The sequence below is a fragment of the Zeus faber genome (assembly GCF_960531495.2).
Source record: "Zeus faber genome assembly, chromosome: 20".
NCBI lineage: Eukaryota > Metazoa > Chordata > Actinopteri > Zeiformes > Zeidae > Zeus > Zeus faber.
The window spans coordinates 25,225,951-25,249,844 of record NC_137207.1 but is presented as its reverse complement, the minus strand read 5'-3'; the positions used below and the strand labels follow the sequence as shown (position 1 = coordinate 25,249,844).

General features: G+C 47.7%; 1 protein-coding gene across 1 annotated transcript; it reads right to left on the bottom strand.

Annotated features, from left to right (window-relative positions):
- Positions 1 to 5,719: 5,719 nt before the first annotated feature.
- On the bottom strand, positions 5,720 to 22,971 carry sbk1 (SH3 domain binding kinase 1; the record flags this gene model as incomplete). The annotated part of the gene is made up of 4 exons (XM_080021372.1): positions 22,678 to 22,971; positions 9,051 to 9,316; positions 8,537 to 8,739; positions 5,720 to 6,538 (listed from the first exon to the last, which is right to left on the bottom strand). Exons 1-4 carry the CDS (start codon positions 22,788 to 22,790, stop codon positions 5,720 to 5,722), a joined length of 1,401 nt encoding a protein of 466 aa, XP_079877498.1. The 5' UTR covers positions 22,791 to 22,971.
- Between the last annotated feature and the right edge of the window lie 923 nt (positions 22,972 to 23,894).

Here is a 23,894-nt window from a genome sequence, read left to right as displayed (position 1 = left end):
GCATTGAAATCCGTGCTGTGATAAAGAGTCACTCCCCTGCAGAACACCTCGCAGGGAACATACTGTTACCCAGAAGTCTTCTTCTTCTTTCGGCTGCTCCCGTTAGGGGAAGTAAACAGAAAAAAGGTTGCTGCCGTTGTGATTCTGCAACAAACCTCCCCTGCGGCCTAACTAACTTAAATTATTGACCCAAACACCTCGGCAGGGTCAGGCCAGGGACATGGAAGCACGGAGCATCGGCTTTTTGTGTTGAGCAGTGTGTATGTGCATGTGCGTGATGTGGCTGTTTGCAGTGTTTTGGCATTTGCTTGGCTCGTACTGTCAGACTGGTTCACCCCGAGGTCTAGTTTGTTTTTTGAGTTTCCCAAACGTATTTGTTTGAGGTCCCCTTGGAAGAGTCTCTGGCTGAGGACCTTTATACTTCATCTGCCTGCTGTGGTTTAACATTCAACTTAAACTGGCTAAAAGTGGCAAATATCCCGACAAAAATCAACTATCATTAGTGGACGTTGGGTCAATATATTTTGTGAAATTACTTCCTGGGTGACTAAAATGAAATATCAATAACATAATAATAATTTTGCTGCTGATTCCTTCCCTGCAATTACTTTGAGGACCCCTCGGGTGCCGCGGACCCCAGTTCAGTAACCCCTGCCTCAGTGTCCACTGTCTTCCGTAAATGTTTCATAGGGATGGACCTGTTTTCAGAGGCATATTATTTAAGAGACTCCTTCAATGTTCTGTACAAAGAAAACAAGCTAGCACGAGTCTGTTGGGAAGTGACGGGGGAACCAATCAATTGAACTTGTCGAATATCGAACATTTGGGAAAAAGCATTGCGGACCCCGTGGGCCCGTGAAAAACTGTTCATCGGGTCCAAGAAACTTTTCCCAAAATGTCCATTTTGTTGGAGATGCACGGGTTTACTAAAAAAACGGAACCAAACATCCGGCCTTTCTCTGCAGCTCGACGCAGCAAAATGCCAACGAGACGCAATTAGGTCAGGAGCGACCGGCTTCCGTGACGCGAACCGTCCTGGCGGTGTGTCAGCGCTGACCTTTCTCTCTGCTTGGCGCTGTCCGAACTGATTAGTGGCGCTGGGTGGCGGGTCCGGTCCGGAGTTCCGACACCGCTGTCCAAACAGCGAGTCCTCAGCCCTGACGCGACCAGCAAGGATGACCAGCGAAGGGGGTGAGCGGGCCGTGAACTCATTCCCTTGACCTTGTCCTTCCCCCTCGCCAGATTACTCCTATCTGCTGATGTGTTGATTGGCCGTTCTTGCGTGGAGGCGGGCTATGTAAGCAGAATAGAGGGCCAGACCCAAGTGGTGTGGTTTTAAGATGACCTTCAGCTCCACAGGACACGTCTGGAGTGGAGCTGGTGCTCGTTGGCTGTACCGACGCAGCAAATCACACAGAAACACCTTCAAGCATGTAAATAATTTCCAGCCGGGGCAGATTGTGTTACACAAATTTATTTCCAACGTATATTAAAGGTCTTTGTGTTACATAAAGTATTTACATTAGGCTGTACACCGATACCCGCCGTCAGAAAAGCAGCTTGTCGGATGAGAACGGGGCTGAGGTAAAGGAGAAGCTACTCTCTACGGACGTCTGCTTACATAACATTGGACCTTGTGGTTAAATTTGACAGTTCCTGCTGAAGCCATCCGTGACAAACTGTAACAAGCTCGAGGTGCTGGGAACACTGGGAGCAGATTCACAACGTGGCTGTGACAACAGACTACATACTTGCCAACCTTGGGGGCTCAAAAATGGGGACATTTTCCAAAAAACGACTGCAGTGGTCTTGAGGGGTCCTCACCGAGATTCCGGATTTTTTAAATGAAAACCCCAACAAAATGGGACGAAAGCTGATGCGTTTATACCAAAAAAAACAACATGTCTATTCAACTTCAGTCCTTACAAGCCACAGGACTTTCAAATGGATGAAGAAGAGGCGATCAAAGAAAGAGCCCCCAACGCAAATAAATCAAATCAAGCTCCATTCCAGTGCGTTTGAATTTGACATCAAACAGAAAGGTTAAAAGTCATTTTGTCCTCCCAAGGAACACCTTGTCATTGCTCTAGATTAAGTTACGATAATGAAAAGGAAGCAAAAGAAACTTTGGGACTTTGTCCTATGACGTCCTATGAAAGACAGGACTATTTGGAACACTGACGGAGGGCAGTGAAAATCAGGACTCTTTTTTTTGAATCGGAGACGGTTGGCAAGTGTGAGTCTGAGTCATCCGGAGCTCACACCAGAACTCTGCTTTTCTTACCAAGTGGAGGCCAACACTCACGGCAGTGTTAGGTTTACCTAATATAGCCATGTCAACTTCTACCGCACGGGTTCCATGTTATTGCACAGATATAAATAGTTGGGCGTGGAGCAGGGATGTTTCACATTACGCCACAATCTATGAAAATGGGATCTTCAGAGTTCAGGGTTCTTCAGAGTTCTATTTGGCGAGGCGTTGGTCTCAAGCAGGTTGCCCATGGACAGCATCAACAATGGGCAACGAGCACGAGACCATCACCTCTTGGACCATGAGACCACCATCTCTAGGACCGTGAGACCACCATCTCTAGGACCATGAGACCACCATTGCTAGGACCATGTAACATCATGTCTTGGACCATGAGACCACCATCTCTAGGACCATGAGACCACCATCTCTTGGACCAAGCAACATCATGTCTTGGACCATGTGACCATCATGTTTTGGACCATGAGACCATCATCTCTTTGACCATGAGACCATCATCTCTAGGACCATGAGACCATCATCTCTAGGACAATGAGACCATCATCTCTTGGACCATGTGACCATCATGTTTTGGACCATGAGACCATCATGTCTTGGATCATGAGACCATCATCTTAAGTGGGAGTTTGTTTGGAAGAGGTACAGAAATCAGGGTTGTGAGAAAGAACGGTTATCTTGCCTTCACTCTCAGTAAAAACACCTCTACAAAAATCCCCCAGTATAAACAGTTTTGCAGAAAATCACATTGTGAAATACCACACGAGGCTCATTAAAATGTGAAACTTGTGCAAAAGAAACAATGTTATTTGTCAACATTTTGACAAACTAGTTATTATGACATAACAATGACTTCCCAGGGAATTGATAAGGGAATGGATTATGGAATCGACCTCTACTCCGTAGAGAGCTGAGGGGATGAAGGAAATCCATGATTTTCATAAATGCACGAAATCATTGTAATTGTTTCATCGCTTGATACAACAATGTGATACGATATGAAACGTGATCCAACATTTGACTTGCATCTGCTTTTCAGAGGCGCACACGTGTGTGATATTGATGTACGAGACGACTGAGCTCCTTTCCTTTCGAGGTGGCCGTCCTTGAGAGATTTCTATCTCTACGAAGTTAAATCCGTCCCAGTGGAAAGGTTCAGCAACACGGAGGAGTCACTCTGCTACCAGAAAATCCTCCTGAAAGGTTTTTTTTTTTTTTTTTACCAGCCAGAGGCTTAACGATACGGGGGGGCAGGGACGTTCTTCTGGATCTGTCAATTAGACGCCTTGATCCCGCAAAGACAGGAGCCGACAGCCGGCCGAGCAGAGGCTGTCACTATAGCGACAAGACCTGATGGGCTGTCTGCACGCGCACACACACACACACACACACACACACACACACACACACACACACGCACACACTCGCACACACTCGCACACACACGCACGCACACACACACACACACACACACACACACACACACACACACACACACACACACACACACACACCTGTCTCATGTAACAATAGCACAGTCCATGCGGGGGAAGATAACGCTAACAGGCGCCCAGCGAAGTGTTGGAGCGTCCAAAAAGGAACACACTGTGCTTTTTCGGCTTTATTTTGGACGACCACATAATTAGATGAAGCTCTTCTCCAACACAGACAGACAGGGAGCGACAGCGAAGGGGAGGGGGGATCAATCACTGGCCCCCTGCCCTGCCCAGGGACGGCACGTGGAGGTCGTCTTTCAGGTCCGGGAAACAGCTGGGCTCCAAAAACTGTTGGTGGGAAATATGAAGCAGGTGAAAGGTGGAGGATGGAGGTGGAGGGTGGAGGAGGGGGGTGGAGGGGGGAAGAGGGGAGTGGGGTCACAGCAAATACATGGAGGAGCGTGTGACCCCGTGTTTTCACCCTTCGCCTGGGTCCCTTAGATCGTTTTGTCCCAATGCGTCGGTGTTGCCTCGACGCCCCAGAATGTATCACCATAACTCTGTGACAGGAAGCGGATGTTGCCCGCGGTAAGGATCCCGGTCTGCATCCGACGAGGAGAACGGCGGCTGCAGCCAAAACTCATACGTTTTGGACCTAATCTCTAACTCTCTATCTCTAATATATCACCATGTTTAAATATATCACCTTGAAAAAACGACACCGATTTAGTAATACGTCCTTTTGCTACATCCAGGAACCCCGTAAGCCCCTCCGGTGTTGGAGTCGAAGGTCAGCAGAGCTACATGATTGGACTACCTGACAACACAGTGCACCGTGAGACTCCATGTACAGTAGAAAGTCGATGTCCTCCAACGTTTTCTCCTCCTTTAGAAAATATATTGTGCTTCAGCGATTCGGGAATGGACAGATTGTACACACACACGCACGCACACGCACACGCACACGCACACACACACACACACAGCAAGTAGAAAACAAACAAAGATTTTCCCTCTTCGTTCTCTTTTCCTCCCTCGACACAAAAAAAACGATCAGATCTACTGTTTTCTAACAATTTCAACAGAGGAACTCGAGTTTCTTTCCTTCTTTCCGGCAGATTGTTTTTTTTTTGTTTTTTTTCATCTCCTGGATTTCCTTTGAAAAGATGACGATCAGATCTACTCTTTTCTACCAAATTCAACAGAGGAACTTGAGTTTCTTTCCTTCTTCCCGGCAGATTGTTTTTTTTTTGTTTTTTTTTTCATCTCCTGGATTTCCTTTGAAAAGATGAACCCGGGAAGACACCTTTGACCCCGCGGATGAAACAGGAGGTGAGCCGCTGGAAATGTCCTGAGATGATGCCTGAACCCAACGTTTGAAAGAGCAAACTGACAAACTGCTACATGAGGCTGACTTTTATATTCACCGTTTGGATGGTGTTGATATCTTTCGTTCGTCTTTAGTCTTCATATCTCTCATTCCTTTAGTCTGTGCCGTGATGTGTCAGTCGGCGGTTTCTCCATCAGTTCTCTGGCCGTCGTCTGGCAGGTTCCACTCGAGAGCCTGGCCAGCTGGAGTCCGGGCCTCCCTGGGGATTCTAATTATAGGTGCAGAAAGACGAGAGAGAAGATGGGATGTTTTTACCAGAACTACTGTTTGATCTGGTTTCCTTTGGGTCTAATTTTAGAATAGTTAGTGAGATCCACACAGTGTGTGGGCGGAACGGAGCAAAACGACAGAATAAAGTTCTAGCGAAAACAAACATCAGCGGTCTCCCACGCGCCGTCTGCGGCTGCACGTCGGGTGGAGTGTTTATTTAACAATCGTAAAGAGAGAATGAAGCGGCTAATGAGTGTTCCAGAACTCTGTGATTTGCATTCCGGCTGCGACTCGGGCACACAAATGGCCTGGCCGCCATTTTGACTGGAGCCCCTCTGGAGTCCAGCGCTAACGGTGTTCAGACCGCCGCTACACTAAAACACCCAGAGACGCCATGAAGCCACGAAGGCGCAGTCACACGCAGATCTCGATGGCGGTGGCCATCACCATCTGACTCTTGTTCTTGTCCCGGCCGGGGGAGTGGTGCTGGCTGGCCTCGTCCCGGGGGGACAGCGGGTCCGACAGGACGCTGCGTTTCAGCGGAGCCGGGCGGAGGCAGGACGTCCCCGGAGGGGTGGATGGCTCAGGGTGCCGGTGGGAGGAGCGTGACGAAGAGGAAGAGGAGGAGGCGGCTGCGCACATGGCGGAGGAGGAGCGCTCGCCCCGCTTGGCGCGGCAGGACGCCCGGCGCCGCAGCTCGCTCACCAGCTCGTACTTGATGAAGCAGAAGACGTCCTTGACGCCGCAGCGCTTCTCGGGCTCGGCCGCCAGCAGCCGCTGGAACATGCGGAGGGCGTCGTCGGTGAAGCGCCGCCACTGCGACGGGTAGGTGCCCACGGGGCAGCCGGCCTTCTGCCAGCGTCGGAACTCCTCGTAGAAGGCGTCGGCCGGCAGTGCAGCCTCCCAGGGGAAGTTCCCCGTCAGCATGCAGAAGACCAGCACGCCGAAGGCCCACACGTCCAGGCTGGTGGTCACAAGAAAGCCCTCCGAGCGGCTGGCGCTGCACACCTCGGGCGCTGTGTAGGGGATGGTGCCGCTGACCCGCTTCACCCGGCAGCCCACGCGGCGCGTCATCCCAAAGTCGGCCAGCTTGACGCACCGGCACTCGCGGTCAAACAGAAGGACGTTCTCTGGCTTGACGTCCCGGTGGACGAGCTGCTTACTGTGCATGAAGTCCAGCGCTAAACCCAGCTGCTGCATGCAGCGCTTCACCATGTCCTCTGGAAGACCAACCTGGAGGAAGAGAGAGAGAGAGAGAGAGAGGGGGGGGGAGGGTTAGAGAGAGAGAAGGAGAGAGAGAGGGAGAGAGAGAGAGAGAGAGAGAGAGAGAGATAAAGAGTCAGAGATGCAGACAGAGCCTGGTGGACACATAGATGGATAGACAGAAAGAGACAGAGGGACAGAATTATAGATAGTTAGACACAGACAGAGAGGGAGACAGGTGGACTGACAGAACGACAGATAGGGAGAGTTATGGACGGATCGATGGACAGATAGACTGAAAGACAGAGGGACCAATAGAGAGAAAGGCAAAAAGACAGACTCATAGATAGACAGACGGTGAGGCAGAATATAGAGGGACAGGGACGGAGAGAAAAAGGGAAAGAAAGATCAATAGAGATCAATAAAGATGTGAGACAGAAAGGTAAACAGACAGAAAGATGGATGGATGGATGGATGGATGGATGGATGGATGGATGGATGGATATGATCAACACCTGATGGATGGTAATATTAGGGAAGGTGATTGTGGTGGAGGAGTGAAGGGCAGAAATGGACGAGGCGGACTCTCATTGACAGGAAGCCGGGTTGAACGGAGGAAAGAGGAAGACGGATAAAAAACGGGGGAACAGGAGCGAGGGAAGAGGAAAGTGGGTCGAGAAGAAGCGAGCGGCGGGGGGAGAGGGAAAGAGCCAAACAAAACTGGATCAAACGTGACTTCCAGTCGCCTGTTTTCTTTTTTTTTTTTAATGAGCCGCGAGAAGGAACCTTGAAGTCGCGGAACTCCCAGAGACGCAGCGACAAGCGACCGCGAGTGGAGGAAGAAACAAACCCCGAAGATACTCTGGGATTGAGACGAGTCCCGGCTCCCGGGAGAGCTCGTTAGGGGCGAGGCGGCTGATTGGAGGAGCTCGGGCCCGCACGCTGGACGCTGGTTGGTTGAGAGGCGGTCGTGAGGAAACCTAAGTCCCCCAAGGAGGCATATGTTTATCGGGACGCCATCTTGGTGAAGGCTGACGTCAAGTTGACAACGCGATAAGGCCCCAAACACGGAGTCGCTGTGTACTATGCATCAGCATGTTGAGGTCGTGTTCACACGCACTTCTGAAGTGCACACAACAAAGAGGGTTGGAGCTGCAAGAGGTAATATTTAGTTTTTCGTTGTGTCAGCGGTCACTGCAGACAGGGCGGCGCAGGCTCCCATGCTGGGGGCCGCTCGGCTGCTGGGGATCGGCAGTTTTCCCGGCAGAAGGCAGCTGTCCGCGGTTTTTAGACGCGGAACTGGACCGAGCACCACCTAGGCTCCCTGGCCCCGGGCCGGTACACCAGTCACACCCTCCAAACAGTCCGGACTCGCCCCGAGAAAACGCCCCCAACACCAGACCCGTCAATCTCAACTCGTAACCTGCACCACCGCACCACGCAAGTCCCTAAACTGGTTTCATGGACAAACATTCAGCGAGACCCTCTGCCACCGAGGCTCAGAAGCACGGGCGGAGGACGAGCACCATGGTTGGCCAATGTTTGCGTAGTTCCGATGGCGTCCTTTAGAGGGCGCTACGCAAGGGATAATGGACGATATTATGGGCTTCACCGGTTTCATTTCCGGTACGCACGGTGTGGACCAAATGTGACGATTGCCAACAAATAGCGCCCCCTGAAGGAAGCCATAGCAACTACACAAACATCGCCACACATAATGCTTCTCCTCCACGGGGCTTCTTAGCCGTCGTAGCAGTTTCATTGTCCACTGTTGCACCTTTACGTGTGGTTTCAAAAGACACCGTTGTCAGAGCTTTTTATACTTCTACGCAGGCATTTACCCTGAACAGCCCAAAAGACAGACAAGCGTGAACCTGAGAGTGAGGGTGGACAATTCTCAGCACGACTGCCTCATGACCGAAGGACCAAGGGCAAAGGTTTTCTGCTGACGCCATCTTTAGCGTTGATTCTCCTGTTCCAAGCCCTGCAGAGCGCTCGGCGGGGCGAACCCGGTGGCGCCCGAGGTACCTGGGGGGGGATAATGTCGAAGAGGTCTCCAGCCGGGGCGTACTCCTGTCCGAACACGTAGCTGTCCTCCGTCTCGAACAGGATGTCCAGGACCTTGATGATGAAGGGGCTGCAGCTCAGGGAGCCCGTCAGGCTGAACTCCCGCAGGAAGTTCTTCAGCTTCGTCTTGTTCTTGGTGACGAACTTCAGCGCCATCTTGGTCCCTGTGACGGAGGACACACATGCACGCACGCACGCACGCACGCGCGCACGCACCATCCTTGTTAATTAGTGATTCTCCGCTGAGCCTGTCTCCATCAGTGAAGCCGCTAAGCCTGAACATCAGATAAATATTTCCTCTGCTGTAATTGTCATGAAGCACACTTTCACAAATCTGTCCCCGAGTTATTTATAAAGCAGCTGGCAGCAGAAAATTCAATTTGAATGGGAAATGTCACCGACTCTGTGTAACTGGTCTAAATGGTATAAGTGGTGTAACTGGTGTGGTAACTGTTGGCAGTAAGTGGTCCCTCACCCTGGGTCCGGTGGGCCACCAGGTCCACCTTGCCATACGTGCCCTTCCCCAGCTCCCTGATGTGCTCGTAGTGTTTGGCCACGTCGGCGGCCGTCAGCGAGGTGATGGCCAGGGCCTGCATGTCCTCCACCGGAGCCCCGCCACAATACGCCATCTTGGATGTGGGCGAGCCGCTACCGCCGCCGCCACCGCTGCCCACCCGGCCCCCCGGGCCCCCCGGCCCCGATGGAGAGAGGGACAGGCTCGCCTTGACGCTGGGCGGCAGACTGAGAGGAGAAACACAAGAAAGCAACGCGGAGAGAGGTGACTCACGTTTTGTAAACGATTCACTGTTGGTCATTATCAGTCACAATCAATCAATATTTCACAATATTACCAAAGGAAATCACAAAGCCAGGTGGAATCTAAAACCAGAGATATCCATGTTTATAACAGCAGTTTCCATGGTTTCAGTGAATACGACTGAACACTGGAGCGGGTCTGAGAAGGAAGCAGCATGACGTTGAAACGGATTGACTGGATGGCATTTCAGTTGAGAACACTTTGTCACATTTATTTATATTATTTCCCATCATACGTTAATATGATATGCATACTGGTATGTTTGGTAAAGGCTCCGTTGCAGTTCCTGCAAGACAAGCCTGGCTACGACGCAGGGAGTACTGCCCCCTGTGGGTCCCAGAATGGAGCCAACATTCATACTGATTCAGTGTTCTTTTCTGATGCTGTAGGTGGAGGCTGGGGTGGAGGTTGCGGTGGAGGCTGCGGTGGTGGCTGCGGTGGAGGTGGGACGATTCAGCTTCGGCCAGCGGTGTTAAAGGGTGTTGGAGTGCATTTAAATAGTCTGCCTTGTTGAGTGGAAGAGTTGTGGTTGGTATGCGTCATCAGACCGTCAGCTGTCAGGTGACATGTAGGCGTGGCTCCTCGCCCCCGCAAAAATCTACGCTATGAGCTACATTTTTGATCGGTCGCACTTCTTAGGTCCTGCCCCCTACAGCTCAGAGCCACGCCCACTCAACTACTTAAACTGGGAGTAACTTTGCGAACACCTGATACTTCCATTCTACACCTGACTGACACCTTGGCCCCTCCCACACCCACTCTGTAGACAGGAAGTGGCTGCAGGATCGGTTGGACAGATTTTGAACCTTTTGGGCTTGTTGTTGTAACACCCCTTCTCTGTCAGTAGGGGCAGAATTTCCCACAACACATCTCTGACACTGTGATGCGTTTGTGTGTTGCTGCAGGAACAGCAGGGATGTTGGAGTGATTCACTGTGTGTGTGTGTGTGTGTGTGTGTGTGTGTGTGTGTGTGTGTGTGTGTGTGTGTGTGTGTGTGTGTGTGTGTGTGTGAGAGACTGTGCGTGTGTTTGTTTACATGTTGGAGCGTCCATATGTGTTTTCTGGGGCTGGGTATTGGGCAGGATTTCACGATTCCATTCAATATCCATATTGACATTTCATTCATAAGGAGAATTTCTACTTTTCAGTTTCACGCCTGACGTGTGATGTATTCCTGGGGCACTTCAAAAACAAAAACAACGATTTTTGGCGGTTTCACAGAGAGCAGGGATAAAAGAAAATGACATATTATTATTATTATTATTATTATTATTATTATTATTGTTATTAATAATCAAATAGGTATTGCTCTGACTACGGATAGATATTACTATCTGAATTTTCATATTGATTCCAAAATTGAGATGATAAATGACAGAATTGGATTGTATCAGATTCAAATTATTTTAATGTTTTAATTTTAAATTGGCCTGGAGGTGGGGACGGCAGCTCAGGAGGTAGAGCTGGTCGTCTAGTCATCTAAAGGTTGCTGGTTTGATCCCAGGCTCCTCCCTCTAGCAGCTGTAGTGTCCTTGAGCAAGACACTTAACCCCTAATTGCTCCTGATGGCTGCATCCGTCGGTGTTTGAATAATTCTAAGTCGCTTTGGATAAAAGCGTCTGATCAATGTAATGTAAGTTGATTTATTTATAATTTTATTAAACTAAACACCTAATCAATGTGATCACCATAGGGAGCAGGAATCCTGGGATCAGACTTCCTGTCAGCTCATCTCTGGGTGTGTATCACTTCCTGTCTCTCTGGGTGTCTCACTTCCTGTCTCTCTGGGTGTATTACTTCCTGTCTCTCTGGCTGTATCACTTCCTGTCTCTCTGGGTGCATCACTTCCTGTCCACTTCCCACTTCCCTGACCTCTGTGGTGATGAAGTCTTTTGAACGCCTTGTGCTTTCCCACCTCAAATCCATCACAGACCCTCTCCTGGACCCCCTGCGGTTCGCCTACAGAGCCAACTGGTCAGTAGACGATGCAGTAAACTTGGCCCTCCACTTCATCCTCCAGCACCTGGACTCCTCAGGAACCTGTTTGTGGATTTCAGCTCCGCCTTTAACACGATCATCCCGGCTCTTCTGCAGGACGAGCTCTCCCAGCTGAGCGTGACTGACTCCACCTGCAGGTGGATCACGGACTTCCTGTCTGACAGGAAGCAGCAATGGGAAAACACTTCTCTGACTCCCGGACCATCAGCACCGGTTCCCCTCAAGGCTGCTGTTCTTTCTCCTCTGCTCTTCTCCCTGAACACCAACAGCTGCACCTCCAGCCACCAGTCTGTAAAGCTCCTGGAATTTGCGGACGACACCACCCCTCATTGGACTCATCTCTGGTGGGGATGAGTCCGTCTACAGGTGGGAGCTTGACCATCTGGTGACCTGGTGCAGCCAGAACAACCTGGAGCTCAACGCTGTGAAGACAGTGGAGAGTGGCTGTGGACTTCAGGAAGAACGCAGCCCCACTCACCCCCATCACCCCCATCACCCTGTGTGACTCCCCAGTCGACTCTGTGGAGTCCTGTCGCTTCCTGAGAACCATCATCTCCCAGGATCTCGAGTGGGAGCTGAACATCAGCTCCACCGTCAAGAAAGTCCGGCAGAGGACGTACTTCCGGCAGCTGGGGAAGTTCAACCTGCCAGAGACGATGATGGTGCACTTCTACACCTCCATCATTGAGTCCGTTCTCACCTCCTCCATCACCACCTGGTACGCTGCTGCAACCACCCAGGACAAGGGCAGACCGCAGCGTGTCATTCGCTCTGCTGAGAAGGTGATTGGCTGCAATCTGCCATCTCTCCAGGACCTGTACACCTCAAGGACCTGCCCGCCTCCAGGACCTGCCCGCCTCAAGGACCCTGAGGTGGGCAGGTAAGCTGGTGGCTGACCCCTCCCACCCCGGACACAAACTCCTTGAAACACTTCCCTCTGGCAGGAGGCTGCTCCAACAAGGCCAAAACCTCTCGCCACAGCAACAGTCTCTTCCCCTCTGCAACTGGCCTCATCAACAAGGCCCCTCCCCCACTATGCCTTACACTGAATGAGTACTAATTGAGTACTGAATGAGTACCGAATGTCAATGCGTTACATTTACGCACATTCCTCATTCTCTGGACTTTATCCTTGAACATTGCACATACTCTTACACTTTTTACTGAAAATGTGTACATTCCTGCACAAACTATACAGCTTTATATATATTTTACATCTTTTTATATATTTCAGTGATATTTTACATATTGTTTTACATTTATGTTTCATGGATGCACCAAACACAAAGACAAATTCCTTGTTCGTGTAAACGCACTTGGCAATAAAGACTATTCTGATTCTGATTCGGAGGACCAACAGATGAGTGGACACTGCAGCAGGGACGATGCTGTGCACCTGCTGACACGACCTGGACACGGATTTCCTCGTGCTGAGCGTGCTCAGTGTGGACTTCCTGTCACCCAAGACACCAAAGGTTTTCCAACATGGCCGACGGTCACCGGACTTCCAAAGGTTTCTCCAAAGGCGTTCATCCTTCCACCCTTCCATCCATCCCTCTATCCACCCACCCTTCCTCCTTCCCATCTTCCATCCGTCTATCCATCCACCCTTCCATCCATCCGTCCGCCCATCCATCTTTATATCCATCCATCCACCCTTCCATCCTTCCCGCTATCCGTCCACCCTTCCATCCTTCCACCCTAACATCTATCCACCCACCCTTCCCTCCATCCATCCACCCATCCATCCTGTCCATCCTTCTACACCCCTATCCGTCCACCCTTCCATCCCTCTATCCTTCCACCCTTACATCTATCCATCCACCCTTCCACCCTTACATCCATCCATCCACCCTTACATCTATCCATCCACCCTTCCACCCTTACATCCATCCATCCACCCTTACATCCATCCATCCACCCTTCCACCCTTCCATCCTTTCCGCCTTCCATCCCCTCTATCTGTCTATCTATCTGGAAGGGCTGAAGGATGGAGGGATGGATGGGTGATCCATCCCTCCATCCTTCAGCCCTTCCACCCTTAAGCCCTTCAATCCTTCCACCGTTCCACTCTTCCACCCTTAATCCCATCCACGCCTCCACCCAGTCCCTCCATCCTGGGCCGGCTGAATCTGGTATAATCACGTTAGTCGGCTCCTCGGGCAAAAACAGAACAACCCCCCCCTACCCCCCTCACCCGCCTCACCCCCTCACCCGCCTCACCCCCCGGGGGACGGTGCATTAGCATCATTTCCTCCTCACAACCTGATTATGGGATATTTAAAATGCTGGAGACTCAAACCAGGATCTTCTACACAGCACTTTCTAAGTGTGTGCCGATAAAGTTATGTAGATTCGGGGGGCGGTGGAGAAATGAGAGGGTGGTGGGAGAAGTACTCTGAGCTTTTACTGAAGTAAAAATACAAATACCCTGACACAGAAAGTACCACATTTATATTCCTACTCCAGTAAAAGCAAAACCAATATATATACACCCTGGATCTTAGAGGTACTTAGTCTCTAATACACAAAGTTTTCCTGAGCCTGCTCATGCGGATCATGATTTAAATCGACAATAAAATACTGACACTGTAAATAGGTAGAGTCATGATCCTTTACCGATATATGCAAATATAAATGTAAATCCTGATCGTTAAAAACACTAAAGTAAAGACTGTGTTAGAAATTTACATAGAAAGGAAAAAGTACAGATATTCCGTTGAAACGTAGCGGAGTCAAAAGTTTCCAAAACTGAATATACCTTAGTAAGTACATATATACATGGGATCTCTGCTGGAGCCATCGTTATATATCTGTGTGTGTGTGTGAGTGTGTGTGTGTGTGTGTGTGCGTCTGCATGTGTGCGTGTGTGTGCGTGTGCTTTTCAATAGAGTGTGGGAGTGTGTTACGTAGGAGCCAAGATGCATTTTTACACAAGAACACTTGTTTATGTGTGGGCATTCACCTGCGAGGCCTTTGGTGTGTGGTGTGTGTGTGTGTGTGTGTGTGTGTGTGTGTGTGTGTGTGTGTGTGTGTGTGTGTGTGTGTGTGTGTGTGTGTGTGTGTGTGTGTGTGTGTGTGTGTGTCTCCGTCTCCGTCCGGGCCTCCTTGTGTCGCTCTCGGTCCCAGGAAGCAGCTGTAGAGCTCCACACACACACACCGGGTCTGTGCTCGGCCACGTGCACCAGCGCTCATCTCCCACGATGCCTTGCTGTCCCACATAGAGATGAGGGTTGGGAACCCCCCTCTCCATATTAATGCACCACCCCGCCCCCGGTCGAGCAATTCCAAATTATTCTGAAGCCTGTGCGAGTTGACCCCCGCTCCCTCCCTCGTTCCATTCACAGCGACAGCGGCAGCGTTTCTAAAGGAGCGCTTCTCAAACTTATTTTTATTAGTGAACCAGCGCTAAGTCAGCTGAGCACTCCCTTCACTGGCACTGGGAGAAAAACAAAATGAACATAAACAATGTACTGTATGTGCGTCGTATGTGTGTGTTTTTTTTTTTTATATTATAACCAACATTTTTTTATACATTTTTTTTCATCTTCAGACTACCCCACGTAGTACCGCCGTAGTACCCCTAAGGGTACGAGTACCGCCATTTGAGAAACACTGCTGTAAAGGAGCAATCAGTAATATTTTATTTGTTTGGCAATGTTGGTGTAGTTTCTATGTCTTCCTTTAGAGGGTGCTATGTAAGGGATAATGTGCAGCCAGTCGCTTTTTATCATCAGAATAACCCCTCTTAATCCGTTATTTTATTTGTTTTATCTATTGCGTCTGGTTTAGGAACTTCTGCAAATACAAATTACAAAGTAGGCAAATATTCCCTCGACAAAAAACTACACACTTGACGTATGACAAATCTATTTAGTGTTATTAATGTGAAGTTGTACATATCCACAGCCAATCTTTCATTGTAGCTCCTATGCAGCGTCCCAAGGTGGAGCTATTAGTATTAGCATGTAGGCGGAGTGACGTGAGGGACGTGAAACCAGGAGGAGAAGTGGTCGCTCGCGGCAACGGTCATTGACAGATCAGCGGTCAATATTCAGAAATAAGGGACTGCTGATTGCCGTTATCGACCGATCAGAATCCGGTATTCCACAGCGTCGCACAATAATTGTCGCTAATTGTCCAATGTTATCGATTGGGCTTTTAAATGCTGCAGTGATCCCAAAAACGGGAGGAATTAAAAAAACAAAACAAACCCGCGACATCCATGTCCTGACGTCCAAAATAATAATGTTGGTGTAAAAACGGAGGGTGGAGGCGGGTGCGGGGGGAAGGTCACGTGACCTCTCTTTGATCAACCCTTGGCAGGAGATGAGAGCGGAGACGGATCCGGTGAAAGCCGCTGGCGGACGTCCAGCTCCTGTCGGTCCCCTTGGCCTCGGGGGGGGGGGGACATTATTGGCTCGCTCCTTTATGGGTTTTCTTTTTTTTTTTTTTAGGCTCTATGACTTCATCCATCATGCTAACTCGCTGAGACGCCGGGGCCTGACAATAACGGTTTGCCCAGTTGCCCCGGGCAACCAGATTTGGTCCATTGTCGGGGAGCTCGTGTGGTCTGGAGTTGGCGTCGTCAGCCAGCGATCAATGTGTCAGTTTGTTGATTTATCTATTGATTCTACTCAATTATGATTAAAAGCGTGAAAATTATTCGGCAACCATTTTGTTTGCCAGCAAACGACTCTAAACGAACCTATTTCCTGTTAGTAATGTGTAACTGGACAGATCCTCCCTCATCAGGTCAGGTCATGTATGTGACGAATAAACCTCTTGAATCTTGAATCTCGTCAAGTCTTCCATTGTACTTCTATGTAGTGTCACAAGAAGGCGCCACCAGCTGGTGTTAGCATTAGCATGTAGCTGGAGGACGTGATGGATGTGAAAGCAGGCGGCAACCATCTTGTAAGTTGGCAACCACTTCTAGAATTTGCCGTTGGGTGCGTTTCAGCTTAAAGGGTCATTTCATTTCAGGTCAGGTCGGGTCAGGTCAGGTCAGGTCAGCACAGGTCAGCACAGGTCAGGTCAGGTCAGGTCAGGTCGGTTCAGGTCAGCACAGGTCAGGTCAGTTCAGGTCAGGTCAGGTCGGTTCAGGTCAGGTCAGGTCGGTTCAGGTCAGCACAGGTCAGGTCAGGTCAGCACAGGTCAGGTCAGGTCAGCACAGGTCAGGTCAGTTCAGGTCAGGTCAGGTCGGTTCAGGTCAGGTCAGGTCAGGTCAGGTCGGTTCAGGTCAGCACAGGTCAGGTCAGGTCGGTTCAGGTCAGGTCGGTTCAGGTCAGGTCAGGTCGGTTCAGGTCAGGTCAGGTCAGGTCAGGTCGGTTCAGGTCAGCCCAGGTCAGGTCAGTTCAGGTCAGGTCAGGTCGGTTCAGGTCAGCACAGGTCAGGTCAGGTCGTGTTCAGCGCTTAAAGGTCTTAATCTTCTGCTGCGTTATCGACTCACGCCGATGCAGCGATAACGAAGCACATTTAGAGTCTTGTACTTGTAGGGTTAGGGTTAGGGTTAGGGTTTAGGGTTAGGGTTAGGGTTAGGGTTGTTCTTATTACATTTCACTGCATATATGTATGGAAGTATGTATATGTATGTGACAAATAAAAATCTTGAATCTTGAATCTTGAATCTTGTAATAACAGTGAAATTAAGAGGGGTCACTCTTACTAACCGGGCACAAAGCAGAGAGTCCAAGATGAGAGCGGTTATTATCTGTCATTCATGTTGGGTGGATTGATGCAGAGAAAACCATTCATTCAAAGGGAGCAACGCTGCAGGAGCTCGGCACAAGAAGCCCAGACCAGACCCTGTACCGCTGCAGGAGGCAAATCACACCAAACGGTCCTCTTTCTCTTCTACTCCTCCTCCTCCTCCTCCCCATCCTCCTTTCAGTTCTCATGGAGTGTAAACAAAGGGAGTAATGACAGGAATAATTGGATTGTAGCCTCCCTCTCTCTCCCTCTCCCTTTCTTCACCTCTAATGGACTGGTCATCCCATCCCTGAGCAGAAGAGCCATTATCGCTGGAGACGGTTCTCAGGTGTCGTCCAGGCCGCCGCCTCCTCGCTTCTGGGTCCAGCCTCTACACAACAGGTCCGTCGCATCACTCGTTCTTTCTGTAGTGAGGACACACTGACTGTCTGTCTGCCTGTCTGCCTGTCTGCCTCTCTGTTTCAGCCCTTAACAGCCCCTCCAGGAAAGTCATGATTTTACGATTGTAACAATTCATGCAAATTCAACCAATCCAATTTTGTAAAAAACTGTCTCTTCTGTATTAAATGTCCTGGAAGGCTACTGGAAGGCCATTGGGACCTGGGGGGATACTGGAAGACTACTGGCTTCTGTAGGGCTACTGAAAGGCTACTGGCTACTGAGGGGCTACTGTCAGGCTTCTGGCTTCTGGAAGCCTATTGGAAGGTTACTGGAAGGCTACTGGCTTCAGAAAGACTACTGGAAGGCTACTGGCTTCAGCAAGACAACTGGAAGGCTACTGGCTTCAGAAAGACTACTGGAAGGCTACTGGCTTCAGCAAGACAACTGGAAGGCTACTGGCTTCAGAAAGACTACTGGAAGGCTACTGGCTTCAGCAAGACAACTGGAAGGCTACTGGCTTCAGCAAGACAACTGGAAGGCTACTGGCTTCAGAAAGACTACTGGAAGGCTACTGGCTTCAGCAAGACAACTGGAAGGCTACTGGCTTCAGAAAGACTACTGGAAGGCTACTGGCTTCAGCAAGACAACTGGAAGGCTACTGGCTTCAGAAAGACTACTGGAAGGCTACTGGCTTCAGAAAGACTACTGGAAGGCTACTGGCTCCTGGAAGGCCACTGTACTCTTGGAGGTTACCGGAAAGCTACTGGAAGGCTACTGGAAGGCTACTGGCTTTTGGAAGGCTACTGGCTTTTGGAAGGCTTCTGGCTTCTGGAAGGCTACTGGAAGGCTTCTGGCTTCTGGAAGCTATTGGAAGGTTACTGGAAGACTACTGGAAGGCTACTGGCTTCTGGAAGGCTCCTGGAAGGCTACTGACATCTGGAGGGCTACTGGAAGGCTACTGGCTTCTGGAAACCCTACCACCAATGGTTAAACACTCAGCTTGGCTGGTCAATATTGTGTGCAGCTTAGTTGATAATATCACCAGGATCGAGGTTAGGTTCCAGGACAGTTGATCCCAACTAATGCTGTGTGATATGTAAGGGATAATGTCCAGCCAGTCGGTCGTTATCCCAAAATAACCCCTGACGACGGCAAATATTCAGCTTCTTCTACTACGGTTATTAAAGTTAAATTGGACATACTGTATCTGCATTCATCTCTTCACGTCCTCCATTGAAGTTTCGAGTCATCCCCAAAATATCATCAAATTATCTTATATACTGTATATATTGAGGTATTGGTCAAAAAATATTGGGAAATTGCTCAGACCTACAGTAGAAGACCCCCAAACTAGGGATCCAATAGAAACACGAACAGCCAAAAAGGACCATGAGATGACAGTTTGGGGCAAAAAATCCATCTCCACTGCCTCTGAACTGCAAAATGAGCCCCAGCAGATGAAATGATTATTTCACTTAATATTTAATTCATTATTATAATTATTTTCTCTCTATTATCCCATTTTTATTATGAATTTATTGATTTTTATTTCATTCAGTAATTCGTTTATTTATTTAATTGTTTTGTGATCTAAAAAGGGAACAACTGAAATGAATGGACTAATAATCAATACAGTATAATATATACAAATATGGTATGAATATAATAATGAATAAAATATCTAAAAATAATATCTGAAATAATAATAATAAAAAGAAAAACACAGTGAAACACGACTCCAGGGGTCTGAGCATCAAGGGGGGGGATCCCAAGATAACACACACACACACACACACACACACACACACGCACACACACACACACACACACACCCTCGGTAATGCTTCTGTAATGTAGGGCATCCCAACCCCCCAGCTGTTTCAAAGGAGGTACAGATTGACTAGAACAGCAGGGGTTCCCAAGCTGCCGTGCGCGGCCCCCTAGGGGTCCATGGAGGAAATGTAGGGGTCGGCAGCAAGTTTTTGTTTTTGTTGTTGTTTTTGATTGTTTATTTGTTTTTTTTTACACATTAGCCAATACCTTTTCACAAAATATATAATTTGATATGTATATGATATTTTTTTTAAATAATCCTCACAACAGTTTATTATAGCCAGACAATTTATATTTAAATTTGAATTAATTACATTTAATTTTGATCAATCGTCAAATCATTCAAACGTGACCAGGCGTGTTTTTAGGACCGTGCACTGAAATTCAACAATTTCATGGCATTAACTGTGTCAATACTATGGGAAAAAAACCGATCAGATCTACAAATACACAGTGAAGTAGAGGAAATGTGTCCTGGAATGTCGAGAAGTTAGGGGATGTTTTTTTTTGTTTTTGTTTTTTCACTTCAAGTCACTTTAAAACACTACTTCTGGTATAAAACAACCCCCCTCTCTCCCTCGCTTCACCCCTCCCACTCTCTTTCCAATTAAATCCCCTTTCTGCAGTAAATACACACATTTCGGACCATTCCCAAAAGGTCACGCCGGCTTCCACTTCCACTTCCTGTCTCGTGGCAGAATTAGAAATATTATCCGGATGATGTGATGACATCCATCTGTCCAGGCTCCATGTGGAATCTATTACAGCGTCGCGGCGCCGAGGCATCACCTGAACCAGAGCAGCTGAGCGCTTCCTGTTGATCCACCATGGAGGATCCACACATGCATGCAGGGAATTATGGGTAATATGAGCCTGAGATCAACCGTCAACACATTGTCTGTCCTTTGTAAATGAATGTGAGGAGCGTTCTGACGAGTTCAGACGGTGCAACCGGTGCAGCTGCACCCGGTGGCCCCCAGTGGCCACCGGGGGCCACTGGGGGCCCGTCCCATGATGAACGCTGCGCAAGAGGAACAAATATCAATGCCTATATTTACATCTAAAATACATATATTTTAGAATACACATCTTTCTCTGGATATAGATATTTAAATAATACAATACCAGATACATTCATGGTGTGGTGACATCACAATTGTGTGATTTCAGGTGTGTGTGTGTGTGTGTGTGTGTGTGTGTGTGTGTGTGTGTGTGTGTGTGTGTGTGTGTGTGTGTGTGTGTGTGTCCTGGAGAAGCCCAGTGCTTCGTCACTGAATGAGTCATCTGCTCCATCCAACCTCCTGAACACCAACAGTGACGGAGGATTGTCTGTTTCTATTCTGCTGTTGTCAAAGCAGACAGACAAGCTTTTCAGCGTTACTATTACTATACTAATACTATACTATTCAAGTTACTAATCACAATTACTATACTTTTACTATACTGTTCAAGTTACTAGTTACTATTAATATACTATTACTATACTATTCTAGTTACTAGTAACTATTACTATACTATAATTATACTATTCAAGTTACTAATAACAATTACTATACTTCACCTATACTATTCAAGTCACTCGTTACTATTAATATACTATAACTATACTATTCTAGTTACTATTAATATACAATACTATAGTATTGTAGTTACTAGTTACTATTAATATCCTGTTACTATACTATGACTATACTATTCTAGTTACTATACTGTTACTATACTACACTATACTAGTTACTATTATTAGTCTAGTTACTATTACTATACTATACTATTCTAGTAACTAGTTACTATTACTATACTAGTTTCTGTTACTTTACTATTCTCGTTACTATTACTACTACTATACTAATAATATACTATTCTAGTTACTAGTTACTATTACTATACTATACTAGTTACTATTACTGTACTATTTCTATACTATTCTTGTTACTATTACTATACTATAACTATACCATGTCTCTACTATTACCAGACTATACATGTGACTGAATACTAGTTACAATTGCTATACTATTACCAGACTTAACTTGTTACTAAATACTAGTTACTATTACTATACTATTATTATACTGTATCCAGACTCTACAAGTTGCTACTTACTGGTTACTATTACAAGTGACAATTACTATACTATGACGTGCGAAAAGCGAGCCCGCTCATAGCCACTTGCAGCTCTCCTTACTATTACTATACTTGTTTTCTATTACCATAATATTACCAGATTCTACTAGTTACTACTTACTAGTTACTATTACTAGTTACAATTTATATACTATTACCAGACTATACTATTTACTAGTTACTATTACTATACTTTTACCAGACTATACTAGTTACTATGACTCTAACTATACTATTACCAGATTATACTAGTTACTAGTTACTATTACCATACTACTACCAGACTAAACTGGTTACAAGTTACTATTGCCATCCTATCTTTATACTATTACTGGACTCTACTAGTTACTACTTACTAGTTACTATTACTAGTTGCGAGTACTATAACCAGACTTTACTAGTTACTATAACTATGCTAGTACCAGATTATACTAGTCATTAGTTACTATCAACATACTATTACCAGACTATAGTAGTCACTTGTAACTATAACTAGACTATAACAAGACTATACTAGTTACTGGTTACAATTACCATTACTAGTAACTATTTGTATAATATTACCAGAATATAATATTTACTTGTTACTATTATTATACTATTACCAGACTATAATAGTTACTAGTTACTATTACCGTACTATTCTAGTTACTAGTTACTATTAATATACCATTACTACCTCTTGAATCTTCTACTATTCTAGTTATCATTTAGTTATCATTCTAGTTACTATGACTATACTATTACTATACTATTTTAGTTACCAGTTACTATTATAATACTATTACCAGACTATAATAGTTACTAGTTACTATTCATATACTTTTACCAGATTATGATATTTTCTCGTTACTGATACAATACTACTTACTAATTAACTCACCTACTTAAAACATGTCTCTCTCTCTCTCTTACATGAGTGGAACTCACTCCTGGAAATCTGTCTCTCTCTCTCTTTAACATGAGTGGAACTTACCCACTGGCGACCTGTCTATCTCTGTTGTGAGTGGAACTCACCTTAAGGGACCTGTCTCTCTCTCTTCCCCGTGAATGCAACTCACCTTAAGGGACCTGTCTCTCTCTCTTCCCCGTGAATGCAACTCACCTTAAGGCAACCTGTCTCCCTCTCCGATGAGTGTAACTCACCTACTGGCAACCTGTCTCTCTCTCTTCCCCGTGGATGCAAGTCACCTAATGGCAACCTGTCTCTCTCTCTTACACCAGTGGAACTCACCTACTGGCGACCTGTCTCTCCCCTCCATGGTCCTGCATCCCAGTGAGGTCTCCAGGCAACAGATGGAGTAAACAGTCTGTTTTGCGACGAGTTGGCGCAGGGATGTAGTTCATAAGGCGAAACAATGGCTGCTAATCAGTCCTTTGACAAACCGATCGGTCCTTTCCGTCCATGCCTCCTCCGCCGGGGCCTGACGTCTGCTCTCGAGGCTTCCTTTGTGCCTTGGTGAGCGCCGCTCCGTGCGTAAAGCCGCTTCTCGCAGCGTGTCACCGTGCGGCGTGCGGGCTGCGGGGGGCTCCGTGTTTATCCTGCGTGACCCACTTCACATCCCATTCATCAGGGACGCGCGGCTCCACCGTGCGCTCTTCATCCCCACCACCCCCCACCCCCGGGCCCCCCCCGCCGCCGCCGCTCCTGGACCACCGGGACCTCCGTGCCCCGACTAGGACCGACCAGCGTGCACCACTAGGACCACCGACCCAGCCGACAGGACCACCGTGCGCCCCGGGACCACCGTGCGCCCCGGGACCACCGCGCGCCCGCCGGGAGCGACCGCCGTGCGCACTGGGGCCGTGCGCCCTGCTCCTGCCCGTCTCTCCAGGGGGTCCGGTGGGGTCCAGCAGTGGCTCTGCTCTGGTCCTCTTCCTCCGGGCTCCACCAGCTCCGTTCTCTCCTTGTGCACAGCGCGCACACGCCTCCTCCTCCTCCTCCTCCTCCTCCTCCTCCTCCTCCTCCTCCTCCTCCTTCTGGGTCTGGATGGAGGGATGCGCCTACGCGTGCCGGGTCCTAGCGCCTGCGCCACCCCGTCCTGTCTCAGCCTTCACGTTGCCAGGTCTCACACGTTTGATTTGATTTGATTTGATTTTGAATATTTTTTCTTGATTTATAATTTTTTCCCCCCATTTTAAACAATTTAATGTGTTTTGTTTTTTTCCTGCTGTCGCCACTTTTTTCACCTTTCACTTCATCAGGACTGCGTTTTTATTTGCATTTATTTTTTTGCGTTTTAATCAATTCTTTATTTATTGATGTTTCACCAGTTTTAATCAATTATTTATTGTTTTGCTTTCGCTGCCTGCTCTCGTATCTTTTTGCTATTTTTTTTCTATAAATGTTCTCAACTTTTTATCGTTATTTATATTTTCTTCTTCTTTTTTTGTTTTCAATTCAATCAAATTCGATTAATCTGCTACAATTCAAACGAATCTATAATGTTT